General features: G+C 32.4%; 1 protein-coding gene across 2 annotated transcripts in view; it reads right to left on the bottom strand.

Moving 5' to 3' along the window:
• Positions 1-15,863, bottom strand: part of LOC145317055 (protein DOP1A) — a 40,087-nt gene that overhangs the window by 22,782 nt on the left and 1,442 nt on the right. Inside the window, exons 4-37 of one of the 2 annotated variants that reach the window (XM_080157933.1) lie at positions 15,377-15,592; positions 15,104-15,192; positions 14,683-14,732; positions 14,095-14,271; positions 13,161-13,469; positions 12,776-12,850; positions 12,186-12,433; positions 11,907-12,015; positions 11,241-11,469; positions 10,662-10,714; positions 10,371-10,452; positions 9,948-10,056; positions 9,059-9,166; positions 8,573-8,712; positions 8,106-8,190; positions 6,770-6,836; positions 6,212-6,322; positions 5,679-5,841; positions 5,310-5,382; positions 5,028-5,141; positions 4,737-4,843; positions 4,368-4,498; positions 4,063-4,182; positions 3,790-3,889; positions 3,316-3,376; positions 2,819-3,042; positions 2,440-2,525; positions 2,154-2,245; positions 1,730-1,820; positions 1,440-1,497; positions 1,178-1,251; positions 748-840; positions 477-534; positions 209-268 (exon numbers count right to left, since the gene is read on the bottom strand). In XM_080157933.1, the coding sequence (XP_080014059.1) occupies positions 209-268; positions 477-534; positions 748-840; positions 1,178-1,251; positions 1,440-1,497; positions 1,730-1,820; positions 2,154-2,245; positions 2,440-2,525; positions 2,819-3,042; positions 3,316-3,376; positions 3,790-3,889; positions 4,063-4,182; positions 4,368-4,498; positions 4,737-4,843; positions 5,028-5,141; positions 5,310-5,382; positions 5,679-5,841; positions 6,212-6,322; positions 6,770-6,836; positions 8,106-8,190; positions 8,573-8,712; positions 9,059-9,166; positions 9,948-10,056; positions 10,371-10,452; positions 10,662-10,714; positions 11,241-11,469; positions 11,907-12,015; positions 12,186-12,433; positions 12,776-12,850; positions 13,161-13,469; positions 14,095-14,271; positions 14,683-14,732; positions 15,104-15,192; positions 15,377-15,592 (3,962 nt within the window). The remainder of the gene's footprint in view (positions 1-208; positions 269-476; positions 535-747; positions 841-1,177; positions 1,252-1,439; positions 1,498-1,729; positions 1,821-2,153; positions 2,246-2,439; positions 2,526-2,818; positions 3,043-3,315; positions 3,377-3,789; positions 3,890-4,062; positions 4,183-4,367; positions 4,499-4,736; positions 4,844-5,027; positions 5,142-5,309; positions 5,383-5,678; positions 5,842-6,211; positions 6,323-6,769; positions 6,837-8,105; positions 8,191-8,572; positions 8,713-9,058; positions 9,167-9,947; positions 10,057-10,370; positions 10,453-10,661; positions 10,715-11,240; positions 11,470-11,906; positions 12,016-12,185; positions 12,434-12,775; positions 12,851-13,160; positions 13,470-14,094; positions 14,272-14,682; positions 14,733-15,103; positions 15,193-15,376; positions 15,593-15,863) is intronic. The other variant, XM_080157934.1, reaches the window with a different exon arrangement.

The raw sequence follows: 15,863 nt of genomic DNA, 5'->3' as shown, positions 1-15,863 counted from the left end.
AAGTTGGGTGTCCAAACGTTTTAACCACAAATTGTAATCTGCAGAAGGGATAATTTTGTGTATGATCATTGGGGTGTCTACATTAATTTATCGGACATTATCTTATCCATTTAGATTCCCTGGATAGTCAGAGCTGTTGTAATAATATGCTACTGTTAAAAAAGTTTCATAGAAAATTTCTAATAACACTTCATTGTCAGTGGCTTACCTTTTGAAAAACAACCTCCTCAAGCATCACTAAGGAAACTACCAACTTCAAAATTTCAACCTAAATATATTATTAATTGTATGTTTTTGCTTGAAATTATTAATTCCAGTTTTTTCAACCAAAAACGAAAACTTTAATTTCAATGATTTCTGAAATACTTGCAATTTATACATATAAGAGACTGAAAATGCTATCATAATGAAAGCAGTTAAGCCGTTCCAGGAATCTAAATACACAATGTATATCGAGTAACACAGATAAAACTAACCTGGAATGCATCAGAGTTAACACTGTTGCTTGTACCAGAAGTATCACCCATATTCAATCTACAAAATATATAATATTTTTATAATGTATATCAGCGGCTCTAGAATCCTCCAAGGAGCATTTAAAGTGGGGAGATGGGATTGAAGTCGACCAAACACCTCCATTTTTAATTTAAAAAGAAAAACAAAAAGAAGGAAATTATGGGGATTGTTTTTTTCTAGGGGCAATTTCTCTTGGGAGTTATTTTCCTTTAAAATAAAAATTAAGTTTACCTTAGAATTTGACTAGTAACAATGTTTTGTTTTGGCACACTATGAACTAATGAAAGCACTGTGTGTAATATCACTTTCTGGAGTTTTATTCGCCTGAAACAATCAGTTATTAATTAAGGCTAATGGAAATTTATAATTATTAAAGTTAGATTAGTTTCCCCTTGGCTACTTATAACCTTATTTATAAAAAGAGAGAGAGGGAAGAAAAGCTGTCTACTCAAAAACATAAATACAGCCTAATTCGACTAGACACATTAAAAATTTGATATTTCACTAGCAGTTGTGCTCCTAGCAACTAGAGGCTCTGCATTTGAAGGAGGAGGTATGTAGGTGGCAGAAAAATAGCTTAAAACCAACCCAAAACTTGGGAACTATGTGAAGGGGTTTTTTGTTTGGTTCGAAGAATAGACTTAAACAAAAAAAAATGTACCTAAATATATCCACCAGGAAGAGGGCAAAGGGTTTTCCACTTTCATTGACTAGAAGGATCAACTCTGTAATTACCTAAAAAAAATTTATTTCACAAAAAAAAATAATTCTATGCTATAAATAACAGTAGGTAAATACATACTATTTAATTTTAATACCTATAAAATCATTTTATAGTGTTAAAATGCATTAGTGTTAATAAAAAAGGCAATTACATAAAACAAAATAAATAAATAAAGTTTGTTGCAATTAGAAAAGTTTACTTGATTTATAAGTTGCGAAGCAGTTAACTGTAATTCTCTGTTTCCAAGTACTTCTTCCCTATAACAATAAATTAAACATTATTAACATAAGAAAATTACATCCCAAAATCATAATGATGTGATTTAGAATATTTAAAGTAAGTCCCCTATACACTACAGAAAGAAAAGTAATTTAAAAAAAATTTAAAATACACTACCCATTTCTTCAGCATTAAACTAAAATAATGTTGATCCGATTGTGATAGAAAATGGCGACAAACTACTTTATTCATAATGTATTAAAAGTGTACCTGGATAATCCTGGCAAATGTGGATAGAAAGATCTGATAAAGTACAAGTTTATGGTCAGTACAACTTCTAGCAGCATGGCTGATCTGTACCCTAAAAAAGTTTAATAATCATAGTAAATAGGTTAGGTTTACAACTTAAAACCTTAACAGTTAATAGGCCCTTTACTTTTACATAAATTTAAACATCCTTCAGACAACCAATTTAGTCTAAGTAGTAAACCTAAACTTTCATGGTAAACGATTATACCAGTATTAGCCACTTCATTTTTATGTTAGACATCAATTATAGACTCTAGGTATTAGGTGAAGCATCACCCAGAAGACAACCTAATCATCAACTTCTTTTAGGCCAAGGCATTCCCCTAATATTAAACGGAAAATCAAAGTGTTGGACAACGGTTGGGTTCTAACGATTTTATTTTACCTGCAACACTTTCACCAGAAACTGGAGCTGAGAATCCTTTGCCCAGGATGGAGCGTTTGTGCCTGGCCAACAACTGGATTAACTGAACTCCCCTGAAATATATTTCTTTACAATTATTTTTTTCATATTTTTTTTATAGTGTATTTGATGTTATAATAAACTTAAAGCCTCCTTCACACTTTATCTGTCTCATTTTAACATATTTTATATTGAAAGGCACACATTATATGATAATAGGCATACTATTAATATTTTCTTATCCATATTCTTGAAATAATATGATTACCTAACTAATGAAGGGCTAGCAACACCAGTTGATGCCAAACTTGAAACTCCAAGCTGTGGCTGGATTTTCAGGATTCTCATTAAAGCCTGAATCATAATAATTTTGAATAGAAGCAAAAAACAAAATTAGCTTCTTGTGTAACTAGTCCTATACTTCGTATGTGTTCCGTTTATTATCAAAACCAAGCACGTTTAAAATTAAGGTCTTAAAGTACATAAGCCAAACGTTAGCCGTTATAAAACTTTTTTTATTTACAGATAAAGGTCGTCGGTTGGCAATTTTATTTTTTAATACTGGTATTGAATGGGAGATTTGTTTTATTTCTTGTGTTCAATATAAAAAAAGCTAGATACGTCTTAAAAAGTATAAATAAACTTACTGTTAAGAAATGCAGAAGAGTCCTACTATCAATAGGATTACTGTAGAGAAGAATATGAGAATGCAGGGGATGTACAGACTCATCTCTTCCCTCAGACACAGACTTATCCAGGTGATGACGTCCATCTTTACCATACTCGGTGTGACTGATGCTGCTGGGCAGGGGATCAGGTTCATGATGAGATGATATGTCGTCTTCGTCAACTTCATCTCGTTCCATACCATCTTTAATAGATGCTACTTAAATATTACAGAGAAATGTTAAGTTTCTTATAAGCTTGCAAAGCCAGTTTTACATAATCTAAATATGTTTTGGCAGTTTTCAGTCTCAAAACAGCTGACCGAACATTCATTAATAAATTGAAAGGGTGGCATTTTGAACAATAAATTTAAATCATTAACAACACACTTATCTTCATTTAAAATGAACTATAAATTACAAAAAAAATTAATCAAATACTTAAAACTATTTAAATTACACAATTGTATATTACAGACCTGAACTCGAATCTCTTGCTGAGGGAAAACTAAGTTCTTCAAGGCGAAGTAAAAATGCTTCCTGAAAGAATTTAATCAACTTTAGGCTATGCTTTTAAATCACCAAGTTAAAATAATTTCATTGCTAAACTTTAAGTTTGGAAATGATAAGTAACTAAGAGGTTAATTGACAAATGCTTTTCTAAAGTCTAAAGTACATTAATTAACAAAAATAAACACCTTAACACATTGAGAATTAGTTGCTTTTAACTATATATGAAAGATGCAGGATGTCAATTTGGAACTATATATTTGGGGGAGAGTACATTAAATCTTCCAAGAGAAATCACCCCTAGAAAAATATATCCCCCTCCAAAAAATATAGGTATATATTTTTTAAGTTTTCTTTTTAAAACCAATATTTAAAGGGGAGTTTCAATCAAGAGGCATGGCCGCTAGTCAACTATATCATTATATAAATAAAATAAAAACTACCTGTCCGACAACTCTATCCATGATTGTATCTAGAAGATGGGCAACAATGATATCAGCTTCTTGGTGCTCCAGGGAGCTCAAATTACGGGATGATGAATTCCTAGCAAATAAAAGAAATTATCATTCAAATTTGTTAACAATTTCTGATCAAATCTACAAAAAAAAAGTTGTCAATATTAGGTACATTTTTTTAGTCTTACAACGAAAAAAACTGAAATTGCAAAGTAAAAAACAAACATCAAAGTCATAAAATAAATCTTTTTTTTTCAATACCTTTTGCTGTTGGTAAATTTGTTAGTTCTGGAAGTGGTGGGTGAATTTTCGTCCTGCCAGATATTTGACTGGTACAGGGAACTTCCACTCTCAGAATTTGTTACTGGAGTCATCAACCTACTAATCACAGGCAATCTTAATCTTAAGGGATGTAGAATGAAATTATTGGTTAAAAAGTTTGGACATGTTACAAGTGGTTGTACCGCCATTTCCTCACCAATCATTTTTAATCCATTCGTTTTAAGAGGAAAATTGATTGTTTTCAAAGCTTTTAAGATCAACTTTTATTTTGTGAAATGATTTACCTGGCATGTTGACTGGCAGTATCGCTGCAAGGGTCAGCATTAAATTCAGATTCAGAGTTGACCAAAGCAAATGGATTCACAAATCCTTCACCAAGCAGCGAAAATGGGAATCCTGTGCAGGTTTCTTCTTCCTTTAAGAGAAAACAAATTAAAACTTTAATAATAAACTTAGAAAATATTAACACACAAACGAAAAAATATTGCAAAAGAAATCCCCATCTACCACCTAATACTAATTTTATATATTACATATTTAGGAAGGGGCTGTAGTCTCTTGCAATAATACTTGGATTTTCTTATTTGATATTGTGCTCTATGTACGGAATTAAATACACAGTCTTATCTAAAGAAGTATAAAAAGACTTTGACCTCCAAACAATTTTCAGTTTTTCTTATTTGTGGCCTCGGGGTTACAGAGGAGCTCCGCTCATTTGCTGGGGTCCAGTGAAGTATGGACAGTCGAGCAGTAGAGGGGTCTAAACATAAAATATTTAAAACATTAAAACGTGAAAACGTCATAGATATAGGTATAGCATTCTTAATTCAAAAGAACATTTTCAAAAAAAATAAAAAATATTTTTATCGAATCATATAAAAATTAGAGTTACTTTATTTAATCATCTTAGCTGGCCCACTTTACCCAATAAAGTTTAATTTTACCTAGAAGAGCTAGTAGTAGAGTCTCTAGAAGCCTGCCCGCATCCCCACGAATAAGGGCATGCTCCACCCATACTTCACACACAACACGGACAGAACTGGCCCGGGAACAAAGACCTAAAAAATGAATAATTTGAGTTAAATAAAAAATAAGGTTCAAAATAAACATTGTATTTACAGATTGCGGTTTCAGTTTTATAATATTCTACAGTAGTGTGAGACATTCTTATGTCTTAATTATGTGTTTGACATTATTTCCAAAGGCCTAGTTCAAAGTAAATTTACCTGACACCATTTTTAAAAGGCACAAGTCCATGGTTCTCTGTCTTGTACTCAAATCTCTTGACAGATGCCAAAACTAAATGTTATACTTAATCTTAAGTGCTCTTTTATATATTAATTTTAAACTAAGCTTTACTATTTAGAAATATTCTGATTTGAGTATTACAATGGTGATTTCTGTAATGATAACACATATTTACATAAGCTAAGAAACTCTAAAATAAAGCCTTGCATAATTCTATCGTGCAATATATTTGTTTATGTTCATTTGTCCCAGACTATCTGGTTTGATGAGCTCCGCCTTTATGAATGATGTTGTTATCCTTGTTATATTTATTATTATATATTTGATTAAATAGAAGAAAATGGCACCTGTGCAAATCTTTTAAATACACTGACAGACGAATCTGAACATTGAGAGGCAATGAGATTATTCGGAGCAGCCGCTAGGCTGGGGGCCAACAAGCTGGGAGAAGCCAGGCTGCCGGCCAGCACATTTTCCACGCCTGCTGCGTCAGGTGACAGCTCCAATAGCCTTTAATATAACAAGAAACCTTGAAGGTCTTAAAGTGTTTATGTGCTATAGTTAGTACTCTTGTGTACATATAAGACTGATCTACAGCCAACTGTAGGAATACAACATTTATTATTTATTAGTATTTAGTGTTTGAGCTCAAAGTAAAATTTGTCAATAATTAAAGGACGTAAAAATACCTTTAATAAGTATAAATCCTAAATATTTGCAAGCAGAAGAATTTTACTTTTGAAAGATTTTTTTACATTGAACAAGTATTTATTATGGCGGCGTATCGGAAGTTAACGAAGCACATAGTACAACTACGTAGACTCAAAATAATATCAAAATTAAAAAGGCACATAAAAAGTAAAAACAACATAAAACATACCTGTGTAGAAGATGTATACATTGTGGATGATACATAGAAGGAGCTGTCTCAAGATAACACCAAAGACTCTCAGCTATGTGGTAAACAACTGACGTTTCCTCAAGAAGAATCCTGACAAAAATATTCTCATTAAAATATTTTTTTTCAAATGATTTTGTCTGTCTAAGTTTAAGATCTTACTAACCACACTGGATCAATTTGGCTATACTTTCCGGTTAATATAGCTAGTTGCCTGGGGGAGGGGGGAATTCACAAAAGCTCACAAATAAAAAAAGTAATAAACATAATCTCAACAAATTTAGCTGATTTTGTTTTGCGTTCAGTAATATCTTATGGAAGGTTATTTTGAGTCTGATTAATATCCACTTGATTAGAACCAGTTCTGAGCCATAAGAAAACACAGGTATCGTATTGTAGAAAATTTTTCACAAAAAAAATATTAAAAATCGGTTTTGTTTTGGCCTTAGCCTTCGCATCTTGCAGCAAATAAAAGAGACAAAGAACCTTTAAATTTTCATTACATCTATTCATTATACGAAGCAGTAAAAAAAACCTTACCGCAGATGATTCTTCTTCAGTAACGGGTCCAAAGGTACAGTAACAGAAACTGTATGCTGATGGTTACCTTAAAAAGTAACATGAATAAAAAACCTCAATCAAACTATTTTGGGTTTTTGACCAAATGTAAATTATTATGAACTAAGGGCTGCGCCCCTTGAGGCCTAAGGGTGATTTCTCTTGGGATGGTAATGGTATTATTCACAAAAATATTTATAATCGAACTCTGAACCTATGAGAAGCTTCACTTTAAAGGATAACTACATTGGTTCGGCGATAAGCGAGCCCCTTCGCTCCCAAGTTTTCGTCCAATATTTGTGACATTACAAAGAGGAAATTTTAGGTATTAATCTCTCATTCATTGCCTTATCCCTGAATCCCCGATTAGTCAAAAATCTGTTTCAAAAACCAAATTTAATTAAAACTGTGACGTAAAATGTATATAAACTTTGACGTCAGCGCTTTACATTTTGTAAAAATTTTGTAAATTAAATAAAATTAATTTGAAAGTGTTTATATAAATAAACAAGGATGACAAAATCCATAAGTAGCGAAGCATAAACAATTAAATAAGAATTTAGATATTAGTTGACAAAAGCATGTAAATTAGGAAAAAATCACGAAACCTTTTCAACATTTGTTTTTAATTTCTTAATATTTATTTATATTTCAGTACTATGACTAACAGACTGACGGTCAAAGTAAATTACATACTGGATGCTCAGAACAACGGGAAATTTAATTTTGATATTTTTAACTACAAAAATTTAAAAAAAAAACGGACCATAAACACCAAAGATATGAAGAAAAATGTGAAAAATATAAAAATAGCCAAAAACCTGCAAAAAGGCAGTCTGACCGACATTGATGTGTTCTTGAAATGAAAGGAAATTTCATTTTGATATATAAAACTGAAAAACTTTGGAAATTGGGCCATAAACACCAAAGGTATAGAGAAAAATGTGAAAAATACAAAAATAGCCTAAAACCTGCTTAAAGGCAGTCTGAACGTCATAGTTGTTTTCTTGAAACGACAGAAAATTTAATTCTGATTCTATAACTGAAAAATTTTTGGAAATCGGACCATAAACACCAAAGATATGGAGAAAAATGTGAAAAATACAAAAATAGCCTAAAACCTGCTAAAAAGCGGTCCTATCGCCATTGATGTTTTATAGTTAATTGTGCTCCTTGATAATGGGAATGTTTTCAAAAAATTTCATTTCCATTTATCTTTTATAGGAGCCGAGAAAATCACGTTTCCCCCAAACTAAGACGGACATACGGACATTTCAAATTATAGAGTAGCTTCGCTACTAAAAAACTGAGAAAGTACCTTGTGTATGTTGACACGTGGCAGCTAGACTACATAAATCCAGCAGCCCAGATACAGCTGTCAGTTGAATTATCAAATCATTCATCTGATAGGAAACATTTGTTATTCTTTTCCAATGAGCGTTACAAATACTGGTGCATTAAAACGTAGCATGATAGCGACCAGCATGTCTAAATTATATGATAAACAGATGCAATATATGGCTTCATTAGTCCTCAAAACGCTACTGGTCCAAAAAGTATCTTTTAGAAGAAAAAAATATTTAAATTCCTTTTTTGGTATAGGTCCCATTTGGTAAAAGCTAACTTTAGTCTCGCAGGGGCCAGAAACATTTTTTTTACAATTTAATACTAGAGGAGGAAGGGTTTTCTGTTTTTAAAAATTAGATTTGAGTGAAAGCACCTAGTTTTCTAAAAACTTTCAAAAATATAACCTTTTTTTCAAGCCTATTATAAGAATTACAATGCCTGTTTGTTGACTTGTGTAATATTAACAATTGTGCACAGCAGGATTCCTTGCAACCATCCAGGAACTTCTTTTTCATTGCTGGGCTCCTTTTCATCACTCTCTCCTCCAAATTTTGGCATAGAAGATAGTTCAAGTAATCCTAGTAAGAACAATAAACATATTGTTTTAATTTACATTTAAGTACATTTTAGAAAATTGAAATCAATCATATATACATCTTATAAGTTTAATATAAAAAAGCGTACTATGGGCAATCCTGTCGATTTATAAATCATTTTTTATTACTCAGCGCTAATCATAAATGCTTTCTCATTTAGATAATAAAAATAACCATCACTTTACTATCAAAAGCTTTGAGAAAGTCAAACTAACAATAAATGGGTAATGTATTATTAAGTCACGAAAACTTAAAAATAGACTTACCAGCTTTTAAGGATTTTATCATCCTTGTTAAATATAATCATTTATATAAATTAAAATATTACCGGAACAAGCCACATTAAAAGCTGTTAAATAATCTTGGTCTAGATGTTTGAGAACAACTCTGGCAACTTTCTCTGTACATGATACACTTGTATTGGTCAGATCTTTGCCTGAATAGAACAAGCTACCTGTTAATCAAGTATACAGGTCCACCGATAAACCTCCTAGAGGGACAAACCTCCTAATAGGACAAACCTCCTAAGGGGACAAACCTCTTAAGGGGACAAACCATCTAAGGGGACAAACCTCCAAAAGGACAGAGGTCCTAAAGGGATATCTCTTAAGTAAAACGTTCTAGGATTTTTCAAACATTATAATAGTTATTTCTCGCATCGTATTATAAACAGCTTTCCGCGGATATTGAATGTAAAATTATAATATTAAAACCAGTTTTTTTAGACCCGAGGTGCCGAAGGCACCGGCTAAAAAATTTATCTTGCATAAAAATCTAATAGGTACAACTTTTCTCGGCTTTTTTCAGATTTTAATCACTGAAAAGTTTATGATATGTGTCTGTTTGTCGCACACGATCTCAATAATGGTTACGCTAATCATTAATAATGTTCATGTTTAGATTGAACCTGAACAGTCATCAAATGATCAAATCAAAGTACAAAGCACAATCAGCTGTTCGATATACAAAGCCTATTAGTCATAAGTGTATATAGCAAAGATACAAACAGCTGCTTCTTCATAAGTCATAAAGTCACAGAATATCTACATTATCTACAAGGACGTGCGAGTGTCATCTTATTTGTCTATGTCACGTGTCAATTATGGGGTGTATCACAGAGATCTAATTCAAATTATGCTTTCAGAATTCAAGCTTCCAATAATGACAAAGTGAGTGAGTTTTGTCATAATCTAATGTTAGCTGTCCTAAATCATTACCTTGCATAAATCTGTTAAGAATATTTGAAAGGCTATCATCTTGAATGTGTTCCTGACCCTTTTGTGTCACTTTGCTGGAGAATAAGATGGAGCTCCAGTCCTCAGTCCTGCAGCAACAAGCAATACTTAACACCATTGAAGTATATTTACATCAGCATTATGAAGAAATACCATAGTCTGTAAAGCTATCTCAACAACTTTTATTAAACTGGAAAATAACATCTACCAAAATAAAGTAAATTCTAAGTTGAAAAAAATTTACATATTCACATTATTTTCTTGCTTTTAGATAGGTAATAAAGTCTCTTATTTCAAGGCACAATTCTATATTGAACAAATAAACACAACATTACATGTTTTGTAAGTTTTCAAAATTTAATACATTCAGGTATTTATGATTGACTGTTTGAAGTATCGTTTCCTTGTCTCCAAGATGGTTGATTGAACAAGGTTGAGAAACATAGATGTGTACGCAGGGGCGCAGCTTCTTATTAAACCATAATAACTAAACACAAAATAAATATTTTATTTGATGAGTTACAACAAACCCAAGACTTTACTGTGGGTGGATAAAAAGTTACAATATGGGGAGGGGTTAATTCTCTTGTAGGTTGTAAGAAAAAAATTCACAACACCTCCCCAACCCAAAAAAAGTTTAACTTTCCGTAGGTATTCATTTCAAAGATAAGCTACTGATAAGTAGAGAGAGAATACCTTTTATGAAGAGGTTCACTATCTTTATGAGAAGTAATCAGCTCTATTGCCTCCTAAAATTAATAACATTGCATTTGATTTTTGTATTATTCCTGTATTAAATTGGTAACCTTAAACTCTTTTTTGAATTTACAATGTATATTTCTAAGTATCATTTAGAATGTAAGGATTTTCTTCGGGCTACAAAGTTATAGAAAACTTCTTATTTAACACTTATTTATAGCATCAGACTTGATAAAAACTAAGTACTAAATTGATTAATGTATACAGTGTTTCGGAGCCTGTGCCGAAAGCAGCAACATTTTTGGTGGAGCCGGAGCCGGATCCGTATTTTTCGTTAAAAACGGCTCCGGCTCCAGATTAGCTAAAAATGATATTTTAAAGTAATATTATAATTTGGCAACGGTCTATTTCCATATAATAAACTGAAAAACTATTGTTACTTAACAAATACACACATCCTTCTAAATTTATAGGTATAGCTTTAATCAAATAAATATAAATAAATATTTATTTTCTTAAATGGGTATAATCCCGTAAGTGGATGACACTCCACATTCAATATCGAAATAACCTGACCTGTGTTTCATCCACAGATGAATCCAGTAGCCGGTCATCAACCCTTCCTGCTCCCCCTCCACTCCTATTCTCCTCCCATACACTGACGGCCGACATTATCCTTTCCAAAACTCTTTTGACAGATCGCAGTCCAGTGGCCAGCCTGCTACCATCCAGGTTCTGGATGTTTTGGGATATGCTGGTCACCATGGATTGGAATAATTTTGGAAGATGCTTCACAGATATTTCTATAGGAATTAGATTATATTTCTTTTAATTATTTTTTTTGTAAAAATGCATTCTAATAAATATTTAAATTACTTAAGATTTCTAAAACCGCGAAAACCATGGGTCCGTCTTTTATTCATGGCTGTTATGTACGTATTAGTCGCAGGCCAGGGGTATATATTTTCCAACCTAGTTGAATCTCTTTCCCCAATTTATATAGTAAAGTGCAGTATATTTAATATTTTTGATTTCTTCATTTGAATTATGTAAAATATATTTACAACCTTGTCGTAGGAAGATTAAATTACATGCAAAGGGTGAACATTCTCAAATTATTCATCTTATTCTTAAGGTAACACAAATAGAAGGTCAAAAACCCTAAAAGATATATAAGAGATTATATTTAAAAATTCACATTTATTATCAATATGTAGTTAATGAATTAGAAGAAACATTCCTGCATAAGTTTCTATGGAAACAATATCTAATAGAAGATCAATCAATGTACAAATCTCTTTAATATCAGTTGTTTCGCATCCAATAGGATGCACAGATCCACCGCTAAAATCTGAATCAATTGCAACAGAATTTCAAACTTGTTATTTGACTTATAGCAAAAAAAAGTAAATACAAGACTAAACTAGGTAAGAAAGTATGAAAATTAAATGTTATATAAAAAAAAACACTTTTTCTGCGTTATTCATTAACATAAAAAAAGAACATTAAATTCTGTTTTGCCTGATAAAGTTCTATCCAAATAACTGGAATTGTTTAAATACTGGTTGGAGGAATTATTATGTTGCATCTGACACGCAGAGCTAAACTTGGCCTCACACACGGACCAGACATAACCGGTTTCAAGCTGTGAGAACAGCAGGTTGGCAGTTTTTATTAATTCCTGAGGCACAACATGTTTCCTCTCCTCCTGACCGCCAGAGGCATCCAGGACAAGGCTTTCACCCTTGCCTGACATCAGATAGAGAAGCCTGCAATACAAAACAATATAATATTGGAACTCATACCATATTCAATATGCATACATCATTACATTTTTAATAGTCTTAACTAATGACATAATATAACTAACTTCAATTAACTGCATCAATATTCGTTTTGTTTTTACACCATGATTAATTGACTATGTATGGATATGTAAATGTTGCGATGTTAGTATCTTTGTACCTAATATAATATAGCCTTATCAAACCCAAGAGGTATCCAACCCAGATATAACTATGCATAAAAACATATATAACTATGCTAGTTGTAGAAACGGCAACGTCCCCAATATGTTAATACACTAACAATAATATTGAATTTAAGCTTACCTGAAAATATCTAATATCACATGTTCAATGATGTACGGACCAACTTCAGGTTTATCAATCAAGGCAGATAAGATTCTGAAAAGGAACAGCTTGATAAGTAACATTATCAAGATATTTAGAAACTTGATTTTTTATCTTAAAATCAAAGTTTTTATGTTATCACACATAACTAACGGAAAAACAACGAAAGAAATATTATTTTATCTTGGCTAAAGACAATGATAGTTTGGACAGTAAATTCATTGCTTAAATCAATATAATTTTGGCCTGCATTTTCATAAAAGTAACTTTTTTACCTGTATCAAATTTTAGTATTACAAAATGAATATTATAAGTAAACAAGAGAAAGGTATTTCTGGCATTAGTAAAAATACTAAACTATTACCTATACGGCTTAGCATCAAATGCATTTTCTTCTTCATATCTTGAATTAATAGCATGCTCAATGATCTTCCTCACAGCCAAAATAACATAATCCTTGACATAGGTACAGAAATAACTCTCTTCCTCCTGACTATCCCCCTCCTCTCTGGATTCATTAAGTAAGCTGGGAAGATTTGTCTCAGTGCCATGCAGCCAGCTGAACAGCCTCCTGTTAAGGCTCATGTCCCTGCGCAGCAGTGACTTGAGGACAGAGGCCATCAGACACACCATGTCATCCTTCACAAATTGTTGCTGGTGAAGAGGAAATCCTGGTCACAGATCATTTGATTGGGTAAATTAATTTTAAATTTCTTTATTTTAGAAATTTTGTTCATATTTAGTTTTATATTTAACAGCTTTTAACTACCTAGGTACTTAAAATCCATTTTTTATATTCAAGTACAGTAATTTCTTATTATATAAAAATATGGTAATAGTGTACCATAGACGTCCAACCATTTAGGAGGGGGTATTTACCCCCCCCCAAATAATTTTGGGGGGGTAAATACCCCCCCCTCAAAATAAAAAATCTCTAACAAAAAAAATTTTTGCGCGCTTCGCGCGCATTTTTAATACTAAATTTTTAATAAAATTTAAATTACCCCCCCCAAAAAATTTTACCCCGGGGGTAAAATTTGGGGGGGGTAAACAAATTTAACTCCTGCCAACAGATTTCAGAGGGGGTAATTACCCCCCCCCAAGCAAATTTTACCCCCGGGGTAAAAATTTTTTGGGGGGGAAAAAAATTCGCGGCGCGCTTCCATTTTACCCCCCCCCCCAAAACCGAATTACCCCCCCCTTAAAAAAATTTTACCCCCCCCCAAAAAAAAAAGCTTGGACGCCTCTGTAGTGTACTATAAATATTCTTGTTTGCAATTGCAATTCAAATTATTCCTTGAAGTAAAAGATCGAGTGCAGATCGTTGAACAAGAACAGACGTGTCCTGTAGAGCGAGGCAGAGGGCTCTGCACATGACATCATGATCAGTACCAAGTAGATAAGGTTGGATACTGTAGTTACCAGATCTATTCTTCTTACCACAGTGTGATAACACGAAGGTTAAAGCTGGAAGCCTGAAGGTAAATACTAATAATGTTAAATTTTCGGTCAGGAACATTTTTGTCTTATTCAACGGCCCCTAAAACCAACAAAAAACAGCGACCTAATCGTAGTTACCAGATCTATTCTTCTTACCACAGTGTGATAACACGAAGGTTAAAGCTGGAAGCCTGAAGTTAAATACTATTAATGTTAAATTTTCGGTCAGGAACATTTTTGTCTTATTCAACGGCCCCTAAAACCAACAAAAAACAGCGACCTAATCGTAGTTTCCCTGATCATTTTCATTTTAAAGAAACCATAATCAAGTAAGTCAAAAAAAAACAGTACTTACGTAGGTATATTTAGACTTACTAGAGACTTAAAAAGTAAAATTGTAGATAAGTTTATGTGAGTTTTGAAATAAGTAAAAAAAAAACTCCTACCTCACAGTAGAATTAGTCGCTACACATTCCCACAGCGCAGAATAGAATATCTAAAAATAATTTTAAAATGGCAATTTTTTCAAATTAAAATCATAGTCTAAATGCAATAGGTAATATAATTTATTTTTAACGTTGGTTATAAGATTAGGTAGGTAATATTCGATAAATCTCTGGGCCAAATCTTGCTAATGAAGTGCATGATTACACACTAGTCATTCGTCCAAGTCATAACCGTGCATGATATTTAGTTGCCCCTTTTAGTTTAAAGGCATTTCCCTTGCTCTAACTATTAATATCACGCAACTGACTGCACAGCAAGAGCAAAAATCATTTTAACGTTTTCAGTTAAGACTCGATGTGGGGCCGACAGACATTCGACCCAATAATCCTCCCGACAATCGCGATTTTATAAAATGCATACCTGTGGGTGAACAGCTTCAGCAACAGATTCTAATAAATTGTTTGTCTTTTGATAATGTTCAGACCCTTCCTCCAGACCTGGTAAAACACCTGGAGAAAAAAATTTAATTATATAATATATTAAAAATTGCTAAACTTTGATTTTATTAGGTAGGTACATACTTTCTAAGATTGGGGCAAATGTAAACTTTTCATTTCTTTCAATTTATTAATCCTTCATGTTTTAATTTACTATTAATATAAAATCCTTAATCAATGCTGTTAATGCTATTACCTGACAAAAATCCATTCAACGCTGGTCTGAGCCTCTCGCCCAGGGGAACAAAATGAGTTTCATAGATTGAGAGCAGGATTGGTCTGACATTCAGCGCGGCATTGCACAGCAGCGGGAAGAGGCCAGCAGAATAAATGAACAATTCTGTGGCAAGTCTATTTGTTCCCATACATTTGAATATTATATCATAGGTTTCTAATGCTTTCTGGTGAACTCCTGAGAAAAGTTAGATTTAGGTATATATATTTTTGGGTGATTTATATTAGGTATACAATAATCTAAAATTTGTCCCATGTCTCATGGGAACCCATGTTATTACAACTAATTTCGCCGATTTTCAGTATAATATTTATTTAAGAAAAAGCTATCTTTATTGAATTGTGTTAAGCTGGAAAACTAATTTTACTAGTTTGAAGTATATTAAAATGATAAATAACATTAACATTAGAAAATACATTGTTGAAAGGGGGGAGGCGGATGTGCCACT

This window comes from Acartia tonsa, chromosome 4 (genome assembly GCF_053477335.1).
Source record: "Acartia tonsa isolate MP-2025a chromosome 4, ASM5347733v1, whole genome shotgun sequence".
Lineage (NCBI taxonomy): Eukaryota > Metazoa > Arthropoda > Copepoda > Calanoida > Acartiidae > Acartia > Acartia tonsa.
This window is presented reverse-complemented; position numbering and strand designations above follow the sequence as displayed.